The following is a 16,115-nucleotide window of genomic DNA, read 5'->3' on the forward strand; positions in this document are numbered from 1 at the left end:
GTTTGTGCGCTCAGGTCAGAGAAGGTCTTTAGTCCCATCCATGACCCCTCAAGCTGTCCAAACCACAGAGTGAAGAAACACACTTCCTTTGGTTCTTCTGACCAAATTATTATCTGGCAACTTCTGGCCTGGTTGCCGCAATCAAACTGCAATCTTCCTGCCTGCTTGAGAGAAAGTCCAGTGGGGGAGGCGGGGGCAGCGTGGATGGGTCCCCTGAGTCAGAGCCTGAGTGGGCTGAAGGGTCCAAGTTGAAACCTCAATGGTGAGCTCACCCCAGGAACAAGTCATCATCTTTCCCAGGCCATTGCTTTTTCTTCCTTATTTTGTTTTTTAAAAAAGTCAATCAGTTGTGTTTTTGTAAAGCTAGAATGTAGAAACGGACATTCTCGTTCTGTCACTTGGGATTCTGAGTGCATGTGTAGCAATGCTTTTAAGCCATGACCGTGACCTGAGATGCAGATGAAATATACCCGAGGTTCATGAGTGGCCGAGGGGGTGCTCCGGCTGGAGGCAGCCAAACTTAGCTGCTGATCAGGCCCAGACATCAGGAGACATTTTCCAGCCCCTTATTTAATGGGAGAGCAGCACTTGAAGTTACAGTTTGGTTGTAACTGCCTGCAAAAAACAGTGGGTGTGATGATGTGATGGCCTAGTCCAGGGGCGGGAGGAGTGGGCCTGTAGGTGGTGGGAAGTGACCGGGGTCAGCCGTAAAATCGTTGCAGATGCTTCCTCCTGGGGGTCCAGCTTCGGAAGGGTAGCCTTCTGCTGTGCTTCCCGTGGCCGGTGGGGGAGGTTCCAGTGTGCCCCGTGCTAAGTCACTTCAGTCACGTCTGATTCTTTGTGACCCCATGGACTATAGCCCGCCAGGCTCCTCCGTCCATGGGATTTCCCAAGCAAGAATACTGGAGTGGATTGCCATTCCCTTCTCCAGGGGATCTTCCCAAGCCAGGGATCGAACCTGAGTCTTTTGGGTCTCAGGCAGATTCTTTGCCAGGCGGGTTCTTTGCCACCAGTGCCACCTGTAGCCTCCTGCTGCTTCCCGTGGCCGTCGGGGAGGTTCCACATGCCCTGAGACCCAGTTAAATAAGAAGAAAGACACAGAGCGTCCCACAGAACTCAGAGTAGGAATGCAGTTGGGCCTCAGGAAGGTACCAGAACTGGCTTTGGGCCACTTGGCTTAACTTCTCTCTGCATAGCTGGTTCCGCTTTCTAACCCAGGGAGTTGAAAGGTGACCACCTCCAGCCTCCCAACCACACGATGTGGTTCTAGCCTCCAGGGGCTTCATCCCTGTGTTTCCCGGTCTCTATGTGTCAGGGAGGTGGGAGGGGACACTGAGATCGAGTCCTGCCCCCCAGTGCTGAACTGTATTGATTGTAAATCTGTCTGTGACACGGACGAGGCTATTTGGTTGAACAAAGACGTAAAATCTGGGAGCTGGGGCAGTAGCAGCTTACGCCAGCCTCAGCGACCAGGGATTTCTGTATTTGGTGGCACAGTATTGAGAAGATCCTAGTAGATCATTCTTTAAAAAATTTCTACTCCTGGTTATGTCTTACGAGTTGTCTAATATCTTAGTACAATGTTGCATGTGTGCAGTTTGTAAATAGATACACACCTATCAGAGGATTCTCAGCTCGTTTTCTGCAGTCAGGGATATGCAGTCAAAGCGGCCTGAGACTCATCCTTTATGAGATGTTCACAGTGCGTGGAAGGTGTTTACCCCCAGCGTCTCTGGGAATATTCTCTTCTGGGAACAGTTCCTATCTTGGGAAGCATAAACTACATATTTTCTTTCTTGACCCTAAAATAAACTTCTTAAAGAGTTGTATGTCCACAAATCTTGATTTACCACAAGGACGACTTCACGTTTTTGGTATGTGAAGTTCAAGCACGTTAATCCCCTCCTATCAGCGTGAAGAGGTGGGGGTTCTCCTGGTAGCCGTGATGCGGGCAGCCTTGTGTTTCCTGGTCGAATTTCTGAAACCGAGTGTGCTAGTTTAGCATTTATTCCCAAAGAGCATAGATGGAAAGTGAGGGGGGCAGTATTAATTAGCTTCCCTCCCAGTGGGAAATTCACTGCTGCCTTTCCTGTGTGTTTTGTAAAGTCTCTGAAATGCTCGCAGAGGTGCTGGATGACCGAGGGACTGAACCGTGAGAAAGTCAAGCCGGAGTGATGGCTACGGGAATGGCTCTTCTTGCCCTCTGCAGGCTCAGCCCCCACCTTCTGATGCCAGCCCCCCTCTAATACATCTCCTCCCTTCTGTGACCTCCCCTCCTGAATCTAGCATGGGCATCAAGTCTGGGTGGAATCCAGTTGACCCTCAGACGTATGGGATGATTCCTCACCTGTCATGGGTCAAAAACTATCACTGTTTATGGGGAACAGTGACAGTCAGGAAGGTGGGTGAGTTGCGAGCAGAGGCTGGTATCTCGGCTCATCACTACCTCGCAGGTATGCTGACTGTTTGCGCCTGTCCAACGAGGGAGCGTGTGTAAGCGCTGCAACCTAGTATCATTATCCTTATCATGACTAAGGATCACAGCAGCTAACTTTCTGCATGCCATAGGAGCTCGGCTTGGGGTCAGCAAAGTGTTTAGTGTTAACTCAGGCCAGTGAGTGCTCTGAGGACAGCAGCTGTCAGGCTTGTCAGGGCTGGGATATAGGAAGGATTCCATCTGCCCTCCCTGCAGACCTAAGCGTGAGTGCCTGTCGAGTCTCTGTGGAGTCTTACCTCTGACATGATAGACTGGCCACCACCATCTGTGAAAACACCTGGCACGTAGTAGGTGCTCAGTAAAAAGGCAGCAGATGTGTGCAGTCTCCTGAACGCCTCTGTTTCCTGGTTTGGTTTCCTTCTGGTCCTCTTAAAGTTCCGCCTGGGCTGGGTCTCCTTGGTTCCACTGCCCTTGGGATGAAGCCCAGGCTCCAGGGGCTGGAGGGGAGGAGGGCCATGCCTCCTCACCCAAGTCCGAGAGCCCTTGGGGTCCACGGCTGTGCTTTCCACTTGAAGGACAAATTCACGGTGTGGCGGTACCAGCTGATCCTAAGGATAGCAGAGCGCCCTGGATGGTCACCGAGTGCTGTGGCTCCGACATTTCTGTTTCCAGGAGCCCTAGGCTGGGGGCGGGCAACCTGGTGAGAAAGGGGGACCAAGTCTCAGTGTTCTAAAACCTAACATGGGGGCTGACGTCTGTCACTGTCACCATTTTTCTGCTTTTTAAGAGCAAGTTGTTAGGTCCAGGCCACATGTCTGTGCTAAGTCGCTTCAGTTGTGTCAGACTCTTTGCAACCCCATGGACTGTAACCCACCAGGCTCCTCTGTCCATGGGATTCTCCAGGCAAGAATACTGAAGTGGGTTGCCATGCCCTCCTCCAGGGATCTTCCTGACCCAGGGATCGAACCAGCGTCTCTTACAACTCCTGCAATGGCAGGCAGGGTCTTTACCACTGTGCTACGTGGGAAACCCCCTAGCCTACACACAGGGGACCAAATACCAGGTGTCAGGAATCATTGGGAACCACATTAGAAGGCGCAATTATGATCATTCTGTGTCCTTATTTGCTAGACCTGCAACTTGGGAGGAGTGAATATTGGGTGTTTTGTAAGAACGTTACAGAACAATAAAATCCCGCGTTGGTGCAGGAAGCCTGTGCAGGCCGGCGGGCTCCCCACTGGGTACAGGGTACTGCCATTTGTCTGGAGAACTTGGCTTGCCCAGTTGCCACCCCACACGTGCGATGCTTGAGCGGAAAGAAGGGTGACAGAAGAGCAGGTGGTTCCTCTGGCAGGAAGTGAGATTAAGTAAAACACCAGATTAGAAAAATTTTTAAACAGTTAAGGTCACACTTTGTAAGACTCAGACACACAGAAATGTCTGCCCGGCTGCACAGTCTGTGCGTTGGGATGAAGGGCTCTCTGAAAAAGCCGAGAAGCAGTGGGGCTGCTGTGTCGGAAGTGGAGGGTGATGGGACTTGCCCTTCTTCCCCTTTTAAGAAGCATCTTCCTTGTTCTTTTCCTTCTTTAACTTGTCTGAGGAGTGAGGCAGAGGGAGGACTTCTTTCAGAGCCGGGCTGGTAGAGGGATGGAGCCCCTGGTGCTCACCTTTTCCCACGCCAAATACTCGACTTCAGTTTCCCTAGAACTCCTAGGACATGCCTTTGCCACCTGCAGGATCGAGAGGCCACCACCTGCTCTGGGGCCAGAGCTCTCAATGATTGATGGAATGCTCGACTCTGGAATCCACTAGATCCACCAGTGTTGGAACAACAAGAGGCAGATAGATGTAACGGCAGTAGAACGGGACGGGATTTAAAAATAGCATAAATATTTTACTAGGAACAGTTTTTTGGGGGGTGGATGACATCCCAGAATCGATGCCACCTGTTCTTTTTAAACACCACCCCAGAGTCAGAGAAGACCTGGGGGGCATCTTGTGCTCGGAGACCCATATCCCTGGACAGGCTGCTCTAATTCCCTCTCCTTGGGTGATGCTTCCAGGACTTAAACTTGACCAGTGATAGGAGGAGACAGGGCAGTTCGACTGAAAACTTTTCCACAAACAATAGAAACCAAACTAGAATCTAGATAATGTACTTTAAAACTAGAAGATCCTCAATGATGCCACGAAGATCCATCATGCTGCAGCTGAGTCCCAGCACAGCCAAATACATAAATAAAAATAAATATTAAAAAATAAAATAATAATATTTGCATGTTTATTATGTTCAAGGAAATAAAAATCATGATTTCAGACTGGCATGACATCAAAAATGGTACTGTGAAAATTTTATGGTGGAAAAAATGCAATAACTGATATCAGAAAATCAGTAAGTGGGTTTATCATCATGTTCAATACATCTTTAAAAAGAACTAGTAGATAGGTCGAATAATTCCAAACTGAAACTCAGATGAAAAAAAGATGGAAAATAAAAGAAGATAAAGACGTACATTGTACGGTGAAAAAGTATAGTGTAGACACAGCCGGAGTCCCAGATGGAGAGGAAACAAAGATTCAGGAAATGATAGTGGACATTTCTCCATAGAAAATGCCCGGCTGGGTGCGAGAGGTTTTATGAGCTCAGCTTTTATCATCATCGCTGTGAATGTTTAGTCTGCTCCTGCTCCGAAGAAGGGTTGGGATTATCGGCAATGTGCCTGGAGTCCAAATGCAGGAGTTCCCCAGGGTGCGGGGGCGACAGAGGATGAGATGGTTGGATAACATCACCAACTCAATGGACTTGAATTTGAGCAAACTCTGGGAGATGGTGAAGGACAGGGAAGCGTGGTGTGCTGCAGTCCACGGGATTGCAAAGAGCTGGACACAACTTAGCAATGGAACATCAAATGTTCCCCAAAGATCTCTTCATTCCTGGGGTGTTCTGCTTGGACTGCAGGCCTGAGAGTCTGGTTGGCACTAGCTGAAATCCCCAGTTTGAAAGTAGAATAAAGCTTCCTAAGGAAATAATATTATAAATGGATGTCGCGGTCTTCATTGTAGAGAGCTATAGTGCAGGGGCAAGCTTGGGAAAGAATCATGGTTTGTCTAGAGCATTATGTCAACAGAAAGATGCACGCCTGAGTTTCAAAAGTTTGGAACCCAGCCATCAGCCGTCCTGTTGACGTGTTGGGGTGGCCTGTGCAATCTTGGTCACCCTGACTCTTGATAACCGGTCTGATTCCTTTGAAAGCTGAGGTCTGAATGTGTAAGTGACTTGGGAGCTTCCCAGGCGGTGCTAGTTATAAAGAACCTGCCTGCCAGTGCAGGAGATGTAAGAGACCCTGGTTGGATCCCCGGGTCGGGAAAATCCCCGGGAGGCGGGCATGGCAACACACTCCAGTATTCTTGCCTGGAGACTCCCATGGACAGAAGAGCCTGGCGGGCTGCAGTCCATGGGGTCTCACACAGTCAGACAGGACTGAAGCAGGTTAGCACCCAACCCAGCACAACCTATTAGGGAAAAGACTCTGACCAAGAATAGATACAGACACAGATGTACGTGTGTGTGTGGCTGAGTCTCTGTGCTGTACATCTGAGACTAACGATGAATGGCATTTTAAATCAACTATACTTCAATAATAACAAAGGGAAGAATCTATGCTGACACTTCCTCGGTAGTTGGCACTATGACCCCCTCTCATTCGGGCAAGACCTAGCCGATATGTGTTTAGGAAGGATGACTCTCTTATGGGTGGTGAACCTGGAAGGCAGTAGTAAAGGCCCTCCTCGTGGGTCCGAGAAGTGGACTTCTTTTAAGAAGACATTTACATCTGTTGGGGAGTTGATTTACCTGGTGAGAGCCTTTAGGGGTTTCACGGGACTCGGAAAATTGTGCTCTGACCCTCCAGCCTGCTGTGTGACCTCAGGGAAGCCACGCAGCCTCCTTCCCTGCAGACTCGGGGCTGGATGGGCTGTGACAATGTCCTGTCATCTCAGGAAGCAGAGCCAGCTTCCTTCCAAGGGCATCAAGTCCCCCGGAAGTCACAGGGCCGAGGAGAAGGGGTGAGCAGCCTGTGCCTCCTGGCCCTCCTCTTGTTCCTCTGATGCCTTTATCCACCCAGGAGTTGCTGCATCAGAGCTTTGCAATTTCCTGTGGGACAGGCATGATCCGGGGCGTTTCCCTCCTGCGTGTGTGTGTGTGTGTGTGTGACCGTCTGAAAGAGGTCCTGCAGGAAAAGGAAGTCACCCAGCCCAGTGATTCATGACAACTGCCCTGCATCCTGCTCTGCCATCCTCTGCCATCCGCGGGCAGGGTCTTCCCCTGGTGGCCGGCAGGGGAATGGCAGGCCCGGGAGCAGACCGTCCCCAAGTTGTCACAAAGCCTCTGACCCTACAAGGTGATTTTGTTGTCATTCAGTCGCTCAGTTGTGTCCAACTCTTTGGGACCCCCATGAACTGCAGCATGCCAGGCTTCCCTGTCCTTCACTATCTCCCGGAGTTTGCTCGAACTCATGTCCGTTGAATCAGTGATGCCATCCAACCATCTCACCCTTTGTTGTCCCCTTCTCCTCCTGCATTCAGTCTTTCCCAGCATCAGGGTCTTTTCTAATGTGTCGGCTCTTGGCAGCTGGAACCCTTGGGTAGAGCAAGTAGATGGGCTCTGAAACTTGCACCGTGGAGCAGAGTCCTGCCCATGAGAATGCCCCCTCGGGCCAGAGCCCTGGATGCCAGCCTCTCCCTTAGAGGACAAGGGTTCTGCTGCTGGGGGGAAGCTATCAAGGGGCCATTGTCCCAGCTGGGTATGGGGGAGGCCTGGGTGCAGCCCAGTTCTTCCTGTCCAGAGTCACTGGGGCTTCGAGGACTGCAGGGTGGCAGAGGTCTGCTCTTTCACAGGGCCTTTAAGCTCAGCTGAGATGGGAAGGACGGGGCTGTGGTTTGGGGACACTGAGAAGCGTTAGCTGGAGTCTCTCCTGGGGATGCAGGTGGAAATAGCAGTTGCATCGATCTGGAGTCCGAGAGGCTGGTGTTTCCTTTCCGTCATCACCTCTTTGAACTCTGCACATCGACCTAGCGCTGCCAAGATGCAGCGTCTGGTGCGGCTTTTTCCCGGAGCTCAGAGCCAGCGCCGGCCACGTGCTCCGGGAGGTGATACCTTCTGGACAGTGACCTTCTGATGAGGATCCCAAGCCCGAGGCCCTCCCGCCCTGGGTTTGCTAGGATTGTCCCCTGAATACGGGGGCGAGAGGGGACACCCATAATTCAGATGCTGATGGTGTTTCAAATCTCATTTCATATTTCAGTGTCTGGAGAAAAACACCTTTATCTGAGTTGCAGCAATTTCTCCTTGATCTGTGGGCTTTTAACATGAAACTTTGAAGAGAAGCTCATCACTGTCTTTTCCTTCTTGGGCTAGGTGTGTCTCTTTCCCCTGTCACTTCTCTGTCTTGAGTTTCCGCAGTCCTCCCAGAGCAGATCTTTCCACGCACCCTGCATCTCCTCGCTGTGCGGCCGGTCTCAAAGGGCAGGGGGGGCAGGAGCTTTGTTCTCCTTCGTCCTGCTTTCTGGGAAATCTCTGGACTTCACCCTGAAACTCTTCCTTTGAAATATCCATTTCTGTCATCATGTTTTTAGTTTCTGAGGGTCTGTCTTACTTTCTGAATGATCTTTTAAAAATGCATCTTGCACTTTTCTGTGGGTGTAAATCTCTGGTATTTCTTAGATGAGTATTTCTTTCTAAAAGTTTAAAATGCATCTCCAGGTACTTCCCTGGTGGTCCAGTGGTTCGGAGTCCACACTTCCAATAAGTGGGGCATGGTTTTGATCCCTGGTCAGGGAAATAAAACCCCAGCATGCTGCATGGCTTGGCCAAAAGAAAAAAATAAATAAAAGGAGAATGTTTAAAAGAATAAAATGCCTCCCCAAAGCTCTGTTTGCACAGGAGCTGGTGGGTGGGGGCACACGTGGCCTCTAGTTGGGGAACTCCACGTGTTTATAACTGGGTCTGCGGGGGTGGGGGGACACACTTGCCTCTTCCATCTGGGCTCGCATAGGGCAGGGTGGGGTGGGGTGAGTAGCGCCCCCCCACCACCACCACGAGCTGTGTGCAGGGTCGTGGGCCAGCCTGTGTCTGACACAGGTTTTCTGGAGTCAGCCTCCAGCATCCTCCAGCATCCTCCCGGAACATTCCTTCTCTGGTCCTGTGGCTGGGGCGCCTAGGTGTGATTCTCTGCAGTCTTGCCTCTGATTCCGATATTCTGATTCCAGCGTTGCCTCCAGCTCTTGGTACCTTTGGGGAACGTGGGCGGGACTGACTTGCTCTCCCTGCTGCAGGCCCTTAGGCTCCAGCTCCTTCTTTCACAGTGACCTCACCTTCCCTCCCCAAGCTGTTCCTCTCTGTCCTCACTTGTCTGATGGGTTGTCTTTTCTCCCATCTCTTGACCTGAATGTGTTTTTTTTTTTTATTCCTTAAGCCATTTGACAAGGGATTTGGAAAGGACTGGAGAAAAATGCACTTGGGACTTCCCAGGTGGCACTGGTGGTAAAGAACCCACCTGCCAATGCAGGAGACTAAGAGATGTGGGTTCGATTCCTGAGTCAGGAAGATCCCCTGGAGGAGGAAATAGCAACCACTCCAGTATTCTTGCCTGGAGAATCCCTTGGACAGATGAGCCTGGCCGGCTACAGTCAGGTTGCAAAGAGTCAGACATGACTGAGCAACTTAGCACGCACACACAGAGAAAAATGCATGTGTCTGTTTCCTGTGTGTGAGTGGACCCCTTTCCTAACAGCTTTACAGAATTATTTAACAGAGAAAGAGCTGAGATGAGACCTTTATACAATTGAGCAAAACTGGAGGTTCTTATGCAGCCATCAGATTCTGGAGAGAAAATGATAAACACGCAATAATTAGAATTTATCGTTCTTACAGGATGATACCTAGAAAAATAGGTTACGTCTTTTTATTTTTTTATTTTTATTTTTTTTTAGGTTACGTCTTTTTAGAGTGCTAAAGGTTTGAATAAAATCAGTTTCTACCAAAACAAAGTGATGTGTCGCCGTACTTCTTAAACCCCTCCCCAAATTTCCAAATTTCTGGAAGTAAATGTATTGGAACATGCCAGTTCTAGGTTAATTATTGTGTATAGATGGCACATGTTTCTGAAACTTACTTTTAGCATACTTCTTTTATGAAGGCAATACAACTTCATTGTCAGAAATTCTGGTATGAAATAGAAGGAAATATCCCATGTCCCCCCAGCTGGAAGTAAGCTCTCCTGTACTGGGTTCTGTTTATACTGGGTCAGAATCCATGCCCATGGATTCATGGCGGTGTTCTCGTCTTCTTTCAGGACACTGGCGTGGGGAAGTCCAGCATCGTGTGTCGATTTGTCCAGGATCACTTTGACCACAACATCAGCCCGACCATTGGGTAAGTTCTCATCTGTTCTTCCAATTCACCTTTCACCCTTTCTAAGTACCCAGAGAGGTCACAGTGTCGGAGCCTCGGGGGTGTTCATCCCAGCCAGGGAGACTCAGTCCCGATGATGAAGACTTGGACACATCTCAGGGACTTGGGCGGTGTGTCCAGTCCTCCTGTCCCCTGCAGTCCCCTCCACCCAGCACCAGCCGCCCTCACTGCCGCCTCAGGTTGTTTCCTTGATCTCTGAGTGCGTTACTCTGCAGATCATGCCGACTTTATTTCCAGATGGAAGTCGAGATCTGGGACGAATCCCTGAAGGTCCTGCTTGAACTTGCCTGCCAGGAAACCTGGGAACGCGTCCACTCACAGCAGAGCCGTCTGCATGGCTCGTGGACAGATTGATTTTCCTTTCCTGGCTTAATTCAGTGTCGGCATCTCTGTTCTGATGCGTGGGAGGGGAGGGGAGGGTTGCCCTCCTACCCCCTGCCCTGCCCAGACCCCAGCCTTGGGACGTGAGAGCACTTCCTGTTCGCTTTCTCCTTGCTACAGATGCCTTCACCAGATGTGCTTCTGCTGTGCTGTTTTGCAGGTGGTTAATTTTTCACCATCTTAGTACTTGGCCCAGTGTGTTTTTCTCCATGAAGACAGCATGCATTCTGCAGAAAGCAAGGTTTGGTTTTCCTCAGCAGGGAAACAACGGGTATATAAATTTGGGGAACTGGGTAGGATGGATGAGGTCAGGGCAGCGGCCTCCATCAGCCTTGAGTGGAGAAGATTCACGGCAGGGCACATGGCAAGCTTCTGACTCACAGCCATCGAGTCCACTGGGAGTCCACCCGCCTCCCACGGTGATCACTGCCTTGGGAAAGACCTCAGGCTGTGAAAGGGCATCGTTTCTGCACTGAAAGTTCATCCTTGTCACCCGGTGACTCATGAAAAACCCTGACTGTTCAAGCAGATTGTTGGCATCATGAACAGACGTGTGCACCTCTCTTTCTAGTTTGACCTTTACAAGGACATCATGTTTCTTCTCTGCCAGATTTCTGCTTCCCGCAGGTAATGAAGCCAGTTCAGCATTGCTCACCCCCACCGCTCGGGAAGCGAAGACGCCTGAGAGTCTGAAGTTGAAAGCTAGCAAGGAGGCCGAAAAAAAAAACACAAGAAAAACAAAAACCCAACCAAAAGAGCAACGGTTGTTAGTCTTCATTTCAAACAGTAATCGTCTTTCTCCTAGTGGCAGGAAATCAGGAACAGAGAGAAGTGTGTGCATGTGTGCACACGTGTGTGTCTGCATATATAGGTATGTGTGTGTGTGTGTGTGTGTGTGTGTGTGTGTGTGCTCAGTCGTGTCTGACTCTTTGTGGCCTCATGGACTGTAGCTTGCCAGGCTCCTCTGTTCCTGGAATTCTCCAGGCAAGAATCCTGGAGTGTGTTGCCACGCCCTCCTCCAGGGGATCTTCCCGACTCAGGGATCAAACTTGCATCTCTAGCATCTCCTGCATTAGCAGGCAGATTCCTTACCAGTTGAGCCAGCAGGGAAGCCCCGCATATAGGTGAATACATACATACGTATGATATGATATGCGTTGCTACTTTCACTAGAGCTGTTTCTCGCGGGCTCACTGTGTGTCAATGGGGACCTCAAAGCTGTCATTTCCTCATTTGACCCTGATGCAGCCCATAGATCACGCAGGGTGGATTTGGGGCCTATTTCACAGATAAGCAAATTGAGGGACTGTGACCCTCATCCCCCAGGGTGGCCTTGGGACTCTGTCTTCTCCCCTGACTGTGCCATCAGATTCTTTCTTGACCAGGGTCAAGACCGTCTCTCCGGTCTCAGGCTTACCTCCGTCTTATCTGTAAAGTGAAAAGCGTAGCCTGGGTATATTTTTTTCCCTAGCTCATAAAACTCTTAAGATTTTAAAGGCATGAACTTAGTTTTCTAAACCTGAGAACTTTTTCTGAGCAGAGTTGCTGTATTATTTACCCCATTGCCAAGAATATATTGAAGAACGAATGAAAATATAATTTGTTGTTTAGTTGCTAAGTGACTTGTTTAGTCGCTAAGTGACTTGTTGTTTAGTCGCTAGGTCGTGTCTGATTTTCTGCGACCCCATGGACTGTAGCCTGCCAGGCTCCTCTGTCCTTGGGATTTCCTAGGCAAGAATACTGGAGTGGGTTGCCAGTTCTTTCTCCAGGAGATATTCCTGACCCAGGATTGAACCTGCATCTCCTGCATTGTCAAGCAGATTCTTTTCTACTTTACCACCGAACCACCTGAGAAAATCTGACTTACATCAATGTAAAGACAAAAATAAGCATCAAGACAAAATGTTGATGTAGCTGTCTACATACAATTTTAAAAAGCATTTTTGGAAAATGTTCCATAAGCCAAGTTAAAGGGCAAAGGTTAAACAGGAAAAAAATTTTTTTAAATACATTGTTACAAAAAGTTGGTATAAAATAGTCAAAAAGGACACAAGAAGCGGGATGACCATTCCTGCTAAAAAGTAGGCAAAGGTCATGAACTAAAGATTCACAAAAGGAAAACAGCTGAACAGTAAACACTAAAATGATGTTCAGACTTAATGATAGCCATGACCAAAAACCAGAAATGAAATACCATTTCCTATGTGTCATCCTGGAGCAGATTCGAAAGGCTCTTGTTTGGGGAAAAAGTCATCTCATACATTTCAGTGGGTGTATAGGTACATACAAGCTACCATTCGGTGAGCATAGCAATGTGGAGAATATATGCTTCTAAGAAGTCCAAAGAGTAGTTGTACGAGAACACGAAGATTCAGGTACAAGGATATTCATTTAACCATTGTCATAATAGTGAAAAATAGGTGACCCTGACATGGTGTGTAATATGCAGTCACCAGGTAATGATGCTGACCTATAGTCACAGAAATAGAAAGATGTCCACGATATATCAACGAAATCTATGTACCATCGACTTGGGGGATAAAAGTTGTGTCAACACCATTTGGAAGACAATACCAATTTATTAGCAGTGATTATGGCTGGGTAGTGAAATTTTGATTTTTGGAGTATATTTGCTCTGACGAGTAAGCTAGGACGTACAGTTTAAGAACTCGTAAAGAAATGAAATGCCATGTGGCAGATGCGATTTTGATCATGTTAGGTTATATCACTTAGAATATAAGTGATATTGCTTAGAATATCGCTTAGAATTTCCATCTAATGCAATTGTGTGTTGATAATTAGAGCTCGCTGACTATTCACCTTGGTGTTGAGTACATTGTGGGGACAGTCATGGGACCTGCAGGGACTAATATCTTCCTCCCTGGAACTTCTGTGGTCTCCCCTTAGTCTCAGGGAAGAGTAGAAATTGAGGGCATTTTACCAGGATGAGCACTGAGTGGTTGCAGGCTTGGACTCTCGTTGGACCGGGAGGGCCCTTGGGGTCCATGAAAGTGAGGGAAGACATCCTAATGCTTTACCCCTGCAAACTCCAGTGTGCATCCTGAGAAGAACAGAGGAAGACACCTTTATTGTCCCTAGAAAGTGAATTTGGTTCAGTGATCATATCTGACATAGAGTCTAAATTTCCATTTTTCCAGTTGTCCTCAAAACGTCTTTGGAGTGCTTTTCCCACTAATCCAGGGTTCAGTCAAGGTTCATACAGTGCATTTGGTGGGTTTGTCTCTTTCCTCTCTCTTTATCTAGATCCTAGAACAACCCCCCATCTTTGGTTTTGTTCACTTTTCATGACATTGACTTACACCAAGCATCCGGACCTGTCATCTGGTAGAATGTTCCCTATTCCAGATTTACTGGATTGCGTCCTCACAGTTATATTCACATTAAACATTTTTTGGCAGGAACTCTGCACAGGTGAACAGGTGATGCATGTACTGACCACACCACGTCAGGAGGCTCCTTGTGTCTGCTTCTCCCACAATCAGAGGCTTGCTGTTGTTTAATGAATGGGAAACTTTATCACACAGGAAAAAAACACCAAAACCAAGGCTACTCAACATTCCTTGTGTTAGACTTTTACATCTTTTCTGAGCACTGAGGAAAAGCTTAAGAGGAACTATGCAAAAAAGAAAGTATCAAGTGTTTCGTTATCTACTGAGAGTTTCAAATCCTCCGTTTTTCGTGGGAGAAAACAAGTATTTGTTCGTCTACCCATCTTTATCCCTGCACTTGCACAAGCAGGATGAGGGTGAGACAGTCTTGTAGTGGTTGCTGCCAGTGCTGGGGTCATAGAGCAGGGAGTATGCACCACTGTTTACACCTCTGCAAGGCCCACACTCTCATGTGCCTGGATACAGCCGCTGTTTTCACTCTTAATTGTGGTGATGATACATTTTTAAAATCTAAGGTTTTCTGTCCTGATTTCAGACATCTAATGTGTTAGGACTGTTGAAGATAAGTGTTTTGAAACACAGTGTTCTGAATACACTTTTTGCCTCCCCCCACCCAAGCACCCTGTTGGACTAACAGAAGAGGTGGGATTTCTTCTTTGGGGTAACAGGTCCTCTTGCCTCTCCGTGGCCCCTAGAGGAGAGCCGATGGGGTCCTGCCAAGGCCCCGCCATCACAGGAGTCTTTGTGAAGGTCGCAGGGGTGATCGGTAATGTGCCAATGTCGCTTCTCTTTTTCAGGGCGTCTTTTATGACCAAAACTGTGCCTTGTGGAAATGAACTTCACAAGTTCCTCATCTGGGACACTGCTGGTCAGGAGCGGGTAAGGACATGCTGCTGTTGGCACCTGGGGAAACGATGCCAAACAGCACTGGTTTCTTTGTATTTGGCAAGACTTGGTGACTAGTGATAGAAATCCAGCTTCAAATGAGTTAAGCAGGAAAGGAAAGGCGCTCTTTAGACATGAGGAATAGGAAGGGGCCGAGTCCCATCCCTGCCAATGTGCCGGCAAAGCTGCCCAACTCTATTCCATGTTCTTCGCTTGCTGACCTTGAAATTGACTTCTTTTTAGGCGGACCCCCTGGCCATCAGCAACCCCAGAAATAGAGCAGCTCTTCCCAGGCCTGCCCTGGGGGCTCCTCCTCTACGTGGTCTGAGCCGCGTGCCCAGGGGATGTGGCGCCCCTGCTGGCGAGGCTGGGGAGTGCACCTGCCCCTGGAGGTGGCTGCCTCAGTTCCGCCTGAGCCCGGTGGCCTGGGAGCTGGACAGGCTTTGTTCCCTGAAGTCTGGGATCCCATCCTGGGAAACGGGGGAATGGGTACTGGGTTACCAGGAACAATGGATGACGGCTTTCTTATTCCTGTTGTTGTTGTTCAGTCGCTAAGTTGTGTCCAACTCTTTGTGATCCCCCTTGGACTGCAGCATGCCAGGTTTCCCTGTCCTTCATTATCTCCTCCCATCTCTGATTCCTAATTCTTTTTATTTCCTGAAAATATTTATGGAGACGATGACTCAAGAAGCTCACATCTCTAGATTTTAAAAAGTGAAGTAATAGATACCTACAGACTGTCTCGAGCAGGGAATGTGTGTAATAACTAGGGCATATGTTATCAGAGTTGAGAGGAGTGGCCTGGATGGGTGAACACAGGGCTCACCAGTACCTTCTCTTAACCAATCAAAACTGGCCCCAGAGCTGGTTGTCGCAGAGTGAGACAGGTTGAACTTGCCCTGGTCTGTTCCTAGCTCAGATGTCACCATCGCTGCCCACCCCATTTAGAATGTTGGCACTCCCTCACTCCCCACCCCAACTCGCTCCCTTCTTCTCCACAGCCCTTGCTGTGTGTGTTCAGGTGCCCACTTGTCTTTGGGACCCCATAGACTGTAGCCTGTCAGTCTCCTCTGTCCGTGGGATTTCCCAGACAAGCATCCTGAAGTGGGCTGCCATTTCCTTCTCCAGAGGATCTTCCCAACCCAGGGACTGAACCCATGTCTCCTGCATTGGCAGGCGAGTTCTTTTTTTTTTTTTTGGTGGCAGGCGAGTTCTTTAACCACTGCACTACCAGGGAAGCCTCTTCACAGCCTTCACCACCCTCTAATACGCGCCTCAGTTCGCTCATCGATTCTGTCAACCGTCTCCCTCTCACAGGAGAATCCAGGACTCAGGATAATCCATCGTTTTCATTATCAGCTCCTCACACAGCAAGTGTGTGTGTATACGAATTTCATTTTCTATAAATCCCCTCTTAAAATGAACATTCCAGTGTTTGTAGATGAAGCTGTCTCAGAGGTTTCCTTTCCTTTAATGAGGATGAATCTTCTGGCTTCAAATGCTACCTACCCTCGTTAGAACATCTGCTACT

The 16,115-nt window shown here is 48.8% G+C and overlaps 1 protein-coding gene across 1 annotated transcript in view; it reads left to right on the forward strand.

Annotated features, from left to right (window-relative positions):
- RAB31 (RAB31, member RAS oncogene family) overlaps positions 1–16,115 on the forward strand; it is an 80,691-nt gene that overhangs the window by 20,922 nt on the left and 43,654 nt on the right. Inside the window, exons 2-3 of the mRNA XM_065932585.1 lie at positions 9,790–9,869; positions 14,497–14,578. Of these exons, the coding sequence (XP_065788657.1) occupies positions 9,790–9,869; positions 14,497–14,578 (162 nt within the window). The remainder of the gene's footprint in view (positions 1–9,789; positions 9,870–14,496; positions 14,579–16,115) is intronic.

The sequence above is a fragment of the Muntiacus reevesi genome, chromosome 4, assembly GCF_963930625.1.
Source record: "Muntiacus reevesi chromosome 4, mMunRee1.1, whole genome shotgun sequence".
In the NCBI taxonomy this organism is placed as follows: Eukaryota; Metazoa; Chordata; class Mammalia; order Artiodactyla; family Cervidae; genus Muntiacus; species Muntiacus reevesi.